Genomic DNA, 7,606 nt, shown 5'->3' with positions numbered 1-7,606 from the left:
AAGCAGTGTGTCTACCAGAGGGCTTGGACCCAGATCCAAGGGCAGGTTCCCCTTTCTGAGCCCAGAGTCTCCGTGCCGACGGCCCCCACCTCCTGCCCCTCGCCCACATCAGCTCAGCCCCTCATCCCCTCAGCCCTTGGGTCTTTCCTCAGGGCTGAGCCCAGCACAGCTCCCGCTTCCTTTCCCTGTGCCAGTGACGGTCACTGTGATGGGAGAGAGGACAGACGGTGGTGGGCTCCACGTTGACCCCACGGACAAATCCACCTGAGGACCTCTGTATTTCCCCTTATGAATGATCCGGACCTGAGCTCAGAATGGGGTGTGGACTTCAGGGACGTTGAGGCGAGATGGTATCACGCTGATTGACCTCACCTGGAATGTGCGGTGTGCTGAGTGACTCAATGAACTGGCCATACTGCAAATGGCCATGTAAGGACACAAGGTAACAGTAGTTATGGTAAGATGCTAATAAAAGCTAGCTTGTAGGTGACTTTGCAGTACAGAATCTGTGAATGGTGAGAATCATTGGGGACCTCTGACACTAGAGGCTTTAACACTGCTTGCTCCAGATTCTAACTGTGCAATTTGACAGCAAGAAGGAGGGTGGGTCTCTTCCTCCCTCATGTACAAAAACAAAACAAAGCTTAAAAGTGATTAAATATCTCACGTTTCCTTTCAGGATAGTTAACAGTTTTGAAATCAACGTGGAGTCAAGTGTTTCACCGAGTTCCTTAGAAAGAAGAAAAATGAAGGAGAAAAAATGTTATCTGTTCAGTATTATGTGTGAGCGTGTGCATGTGTGTTTGCATAAAGCTCTCCTTGCTTCAAGGAAAAATTAAAATATATATACACACACAGTTGTCTGAGAGTGACATAAACCACAGCGATGAAATATCAGGACACATAAGAGGGTCTGAAGTGCAGATCCTGAGCAGGAGGAGGAAAGAACAGGTTCTGAAGAGAATCCCCCAAGGCCCCCCTCCACCCAACGCCTCTTCTGCACCTGCTCCTGGGCTCAGCTCTGTACTGGGTCCTGAGCGCCCCCTGGTGGTCACGGGCCTCATGCTGGGCGGTTTCTGTCTGGCCTCTCACTGACTTCCCCTCACTGTGTCTCTCGCACAGTAATACACGGCCGTGTCCTCAGCTGTCACGCTGCTCAGCGACAGGGAGACTTGGCTCTTGGAGGTGTCCCTGCTGATGCTGAGCCGGGATTTCAGGGCTGGGTTATAGTATGTGCTTCCACCACTGCTTATATCACCAACCCACTCCAGCGCCTTCCCTGGGGCCTGGCGGACCCAGCCTACACCATAGCTGGTAAGTGAGAATCCAGAGACTGTGCAGGTGAGGGAGAGGGTCTGTGCGGGCTTCACCAGGCTGGGTCCCGACTCCTGCAGCTGCACCTGGGACAGGACCCCTGTGGACAGAGAGAAGCACGGTGACCCATGGGCTCAGATGCAGCCTCCCCACGTGCCATGTCTGATCCAGAGACACTCACCTCTGGGAGCTGACAGCACGAAGAGGAAGATCCACAGTGGGCTCATCTTCGCGCAGAGGAGAGGCACCACTCCCGGAAATCTCTTCAGGCCTCAGGAGAAAGCTGAATTTAAGCGAGCTGGTGCTCTGTTTCTGCCCTGTGACCTGAGTGGATATTTGCATACGGGAGGGACCTCTGCACACAAAGCAGAACGCAGTGAAAAGAGGTCCTGTCTATGGGGCTCGCCCTGTGAGGGAGGTGAGAACTGTGCCCTCAGAGAACTCAGCCCCCTCCTGGGGACCCCCTCCCCGTGACAAGAAGACTGCTGAGAAATGAAATGATGATGGAGTGCTGGTCAGGAAAGAAGACGCTTTCAGGGAACAATGGCAGACTCACTGGAGGTGTTTACCTTTATGTATCAAATGCCCACCACACATTCAGGGACCACCCAGTTGTCTGACACAAAGTCTTATTTTCTTCTTATCTGATTAGCTTATCCTCATTTATTCATATTTAAACCTTGGAGAAAAATATACATGTAATAATCACATTGAATTCAAATGGAGTTTGGTACAATTTAATGTTTATCAGAATTCCCAAAGCATTTCTATTTCTCTTAGCTTGTGTGACTAGCTTTTCATCTGGAACTACTTAAATATCCTCCAGAGTCACTCTAGAGGTGGTTTGTCCACAGTAATTAAACACAGCATTAATTTTGTGGACAAAGCAGACATTTCTGCTGAGATGCTCATCTTCCCAGCACGGCTGACTTGCCCGGTGGCCTGTCCTGCGTTTCCCTGTGCACAGCTGAGTGTCTGCAGGACCTCGTGAACCTCAGGACCTCCTCCCTGAGGGTGGACACTGAGGACCCCAGGCCACTGAGGGCCGAGGACAGACAGCTCCTGGGAGCGCCTCAGTGCTCCGACGTGCTGGGCAGTGTCCTGGCCACTGTGCACAGGCTCCCTCCTCCTCCGAGTGCGTATTTCTTCCCTTCTGTGTCCCTGCCAGTGAGATGGGCGCTCAGGGAGCACAGTCTCCAGCACAGTGGTGAGAGGACACGCATGGTTCTTGGAGGGAAGCCTTCACAGTGAAGGGCGTGCAGAGAGTGAGGGTGGCACGGTCAGAGGAAAGCCCCACCTCAGGCAGCAGGTTCCCTTGAAAACCCACTGAGAGCAGCTCTCCCGAGTCCTGGGTCTCTGTGTCCTGGACTGAGCCTGAGGGCCTCTGAGTCAGCAGTGCTGCAGAGCAGAGCACAGCTCCCCCCGTCTCCCTGTGGCCCTGAGGCTGTGGCCTCACACCTGCATTTCTGTCTGTGAGGATGTGTCCTGGGGATGGCGGCAGTCACAGCGTGTGTGGACTTGACAGCGTGTTTGCCGGGGGTGTGAGTGCTGTCATCAGGTCATCACTGGTGCTCTCTCTTCTGGAGCCAGCAAAGCCCAATGTGCGTCCCCTGCCTGACTGACACCCTGTCCACGTGACCCTGGTCCTCTCCTCCCTGAGACATCACCCCTTCGGGTCTGGGGCAGGTCAGCTCTCCCTCTGCCCGGGGATCTCACCTGTATATCAACTGATGTGGAAGCTGCTGTCTATGAAAAGCCCTCTCCTTCGTTCCATCTCATGAGGAGAGTCCTACATGTACCATCTCACTTCTCTCTTTTCAATAATATTGGTTATTGTCGTTTTTCGGTCGCTCAGTCCTGTCTGACTGAGAGAGTCAATTCCTAGGTAGGTTGATAAGAATTCCAAGGTCCCTGAGGAAGAGAATAGAGTCTGGGGCTTTCAAGGAGGAAAACACATTTTCTACCTTGCTCTGTTTTAGTCAATATAACAAAGTATCTTGCTTGAGGACAGGTTTCTCTTTAACAAGAAGATTTTTCTGACTAATCTTGTTATCTTAAGTATGTTGTGGGAGTGGGTCTGGTGAGACCTTTATGCTGCTAATTCTAATCTTACTAATTTAAGAAGTCAGTTGTGGGAGTGAGTCTGGTAAAAGTATATAAGGCCGTGATAAGACTAGTGAGTGGGGATATTCTCTGCCCCCTTCTGATGTCTGTCAGAAGATTTCTCTGTCTCTTTCACATTTTAATAAAACTCTGCTACACAAAAGCTCTTGAGTGATCAAGCCTTGTCCCTGGTCCCAAAGCTGAATCTTCTTCAGAGATCATGAATCTGACATCGTTCACCATAAGTTATCATGACACTTTGAGACCCCACAGACTGCAGAGTGTCATGTTTCCCTGTCCTTCACCATCTCCCAGAGTTTGCTCAAACTGATGCCATCCAGCCATCTCGTCCTCTGTCATCCCTTTCTCCTCCTGCCTTCTATCTGTCCCAGCATCGGCGTCTTTTCTAATAACTGGCTCTTCCCATCAAGTGGCCACAGTATTGGAATTTCAGCTTCAGCGTCAGTCCTTCCAATGAATATTCAGACTGATTTCCTTTACGATGGACTGGTTTGAGCTCCTTGTAGTCTGAGGGACTCTCAAGAGTCCCACAGTTCAAAAACATCAACTCTTCAGCTCTCAGTCTTCTTTATGGTCCAACTCTCACATCCTTACAAGACTAACAGACAAACCAAGGCTTTGACTGTATGGACCTTTGTTGGAAAAGTAATGTCTCTGCTTTTTAATACACTGTTTAGGTTTGTCAAAGCTTTGCTCCCAAGAGCAAGCATCTTTTAATTTTATAGCTTCAGTCATCGTCCACAGTGATTTTGGAGCTCAAGAAAATAAATTCTTTCACTAATTCCATTGTTTCCCTACATAAGGGTGGTGTCATCTGTATGTCTGAAGTTATTGATGTTTCTACCAGGAATCTTGACTTTAGCTTGTGAGTCATACAGCTTGGCATTTTTCATGATGTACTCTAAATACAAGTTAAATAAATAAGGTGACAATACAGAGCCTTGATTCTCTCGTTTCCCACTTTTGATCCAGTCTGTTCTTTCATGATCTATTCTAACTATTGCTTCTTGACCTGTGTACAGTTTTCTCAGGAGGCAGGGAATGTGGTCTGGTAGTGCCATCTCTTGATGAATTTTCCACTGACTGTTGTGATCCACATAGTCAAAAGCTTTAAAGTAGTCATGAAGTGTAAGTGGATGTTTTTCTGAAATTCTCTTGCTTTTTCTATGATCCAATGGATGTTGTTGACAATTTGATCTCTGGTTTCACTGTCTTTTCCAAATCCAGCTTGTACATCTGGAAGTTCTCAGTTCATGTACTGTTGAAGCCTAACTTGGAGGATTTTAAGCATGACCTTGCTATCATGTGAAATGAATGCAGTTGTGCCATAGTTTAATCATTCTTTGGCATTGCTCTTCTTTGGGATTGGAATGAAAACTGACCTTTTCCAGTCCTATGGCCAGTGCTGAGTTTTCCAAATTTGCTGGCATATTGAGTGCAGCACTTTCACAGCATCATCTTTTAGGATTTGGATAAGCTCAGCTGGAATATCATAACCTCCACTTGCTTTGTTCATAGTGATGCTTCCTAAAGCCCCCTTGACCTCACAATCCAGGATGTCTGACTCTAGGTGAGTGATCACACCATCATGGTTATCCAGGTCATTCACATCTTCTTTGTATTCTGTGTATTCTTGCTACCTCTTCTTAATAACTTCTATTTCTGTTAGGTCCCTACCATTTCTGTCCTTTTTATGTCTATTTTGCATGAAATGTCCCCATGCTATCTCTAATTTTCTTGAAGAGATCTCTAGTCTTTGCCTACTGTTTTTCTCCATTTCTTTGCAAGGTTTGCTTAAGAAGGCTTTCTCGTCTTTCCTGCCAGTCTTTGGAACTCTGCTTTCACATGGGTGTATCTTTCCTTTCCTCCTCGGCCTTTCGCTTGTCTTCTTTTCTCAGCGATTTGAAAAGCCTCCTGAGAAATCTTCTATGTTTTCGATAATATGAGTTAGTAAATTAAATCAGAAAGAACCTGCCCTGCCTGAGGGTGGGTAATAAGACATTCAACTAAAGTAGGATGAGAAAGAATCACAGGACACATCTCGAACCTCTGGTTCAGTTCAGTTCAGCCACTCAGTCGTGTCCGACTCTTTGCGACCCCATGGACTGCAGCACACCAGTCCTCTCTGTCCATCACCAACTCCTGGAGTTCACTCAAACTCATGTCCATTGAGTCGGTGATGCCATCCAGCCATCTCATCCTCTGTTGTCCCCTTCTCCTCCTGCCTTCAATCTTTCCCAGCATCAGGATCTTTTCAAACGAGTCAGTTCTTTGCATCAGGTGGCCAAAGTATTGGAGTTCCAGCTTCAACATCAGTCCTTCCAATGAACACTCAGGACTGATTCCCTTTAGGATGGACTGGTTGGATCTCCTGGCAGTCCAAGGGACTCTCAAAAGTCTTCTCCAACACCACAGTTCAAAAGCATCAATTCTTTGGTGCTCAGCTTTCTTTATAGTTCAACTGTCACATCCGTACATGACTACTGGAAAAACTATAGCTTTGATTAGATGAAACTTTGTTGGCAAAATAATGTCTCTGTTTTTTAATACACTGTCCTGCATGGTCGTTAACTTTTCTCCCAAGGAGCAAGCGTCTTTTAATTTCATGGCTGCAGACACCATCTGCAGTGATTTTGGAGCCCCCCCAAAATAAAGTCTGTCACTGTTTCCCCATCTATTTACCACGAAGTGATGGGACCAGATGCCATGATCTTAGTTTTCTGAATGTTGACCTTTAAGCCGCTTTTTCATGCTCCTCTTTCAGTTTCATCAAGAGGCTTTTTAGTTCTTCTTCACTTTCTGTCATAAGGGTGGTGTCATCTGCATATCTGAGGTTATTGATATTTTTCCCGGCAATCTTGATTCTGGCTTGTGTTTCATCCAGTCCAGCATTTCTCAAGATGTCCTCTGTATATAAGTTAAATAAGCAGGGTGGCAATATACAGCCTTGACGAACTCCTTTTCCTGTTTGGAACCAGACTGTTGTTTCATGTCCTGTTCTAACTGTTGCTTCCTGACATGCATACAGGTTTCTCAAGAGGCAGATCAGGTGGTCTGGTATTCCCATCTCTTTAAGAATTTTCCAGATTTTGTTGTGATCCACACAGTCAGAGGCTTTGGTGCAGTCAATAATTTGAAGTAGATATTTTTCTGGAACTCTCTTTTTTGATGATCCAACAGATGTTGGCAACTTGATTTCTGGTTCCTCTACCTTTTCCAAATTCAGCTTGAACATCTAGACGTTCATGTACTGTTGAAGCCTGGCTTAGAGAATTTTGAGCATTACTTTGCTAGCTTGTGAGATGAGTGCAATTGTGATGGAATTCCAGCTGAGCTATTTCAAATCCTAAAAGATGATGCTGTGAAAGAGCTGCACTCAATATGTCAGCAAATTTGGAAAACTAAGCAGTGGCCGCAGGACTGGAAAAGGTCAGTTTTCATTCCAGTCCCAAAGAAAGGCAATGCCAAAGAATGCTCAAACTACCACAAAGAGTCAGACACGACTGACCAACTGAACTGAATTGAACTTGAACATTCTTTGGCATTTGCCACCTCTTCTTAATGTCTTCTGCTTCTGTTAGGTCCATACCATTTCTGTCCTTTATTGTGCCCATCTTTGCATGAAATATTCCTTTGGTAGCTCTAATTTTCTTGAAGAGATCTCTAGTCTTTCCCATTCTTTTGTTTTCCTCTATTTCTTTGCATTCATCACCAAGGAAGTCTTTCTTATCTCTTCTTGCTATTCTTTGTATTTAAATGGGTATATCTTTCCTTTTCTCCTTTGCCTTTAGCTTCTCTTCCTTTCTCAGCTATTTCTAAGGCCTCCTTAGACAACCATTTTGCCTTTTGCATTTCTTTTTTCTTGGGAATGGTCTTGATCACTGCCTTCTGTATAAAGGCATGAATCCCTGTCCATAGTTCTTCAGGCCCTCTATCTATCAGATCTAATCCCTTGAATCTATTTATCACTTCCTCTGGATAATCATAAGGGATTTGATGTAGGTCATACCTGAATGGTCTAGTGGTTTTCCCTACTTTCTTTAATTTAAGTCTGAATTTGGCAATAAAGAGTTTATGATCTGAGCCATAGTCAGCTCCCATTCTTGTTTTTGCTGTCTGTATAGAGCTTCTTCATCTTTGGCTGCAAAGGATATAATCAATCTGATTT

The 7,606-nt window shown here is 46.0% G+C and overlaps 1 gene segment (V, D, J or C); it reads right to left on the bottom strand.

Annotated features, from left to right (window-relative positions):
• Window positions 1-650: 650 nt before the first annotated feature.
• On the bottom strand, window positions 651-1,652 carry LOC129550736 (immunoglobulin heavy variable 4-38-2-like). The segment is given in 2 exon segments: window positions 651-1,414; window positions 1,496-1,652. Coding segments are annotated over 2 exon segments (372 nt in total).
• Between the last annotated feature and the right edge of the window lie 5,954 nt (window positions 1,653-7,606).

Source organism: Moschus berezovskii, chromosome 21 (genome assembly GCF_049115385.1).
Source record: "Moschus berezovskii isolate FMDL1 chromosome 21, NW_MosBer_1.0, whole genome shotgun sequence".
Lineage (NCBI taxonomy): Eukaryota > Metazoa > Chordata > Mammalia > Artiodactyla > Moschidae > Moschus > Moschus berezovskii.
The sequence above is the reverse complement of the archived record's forward strand: the minus strand, read 5'-3'. Positions and strand labels throughout refer to the sequence as shown.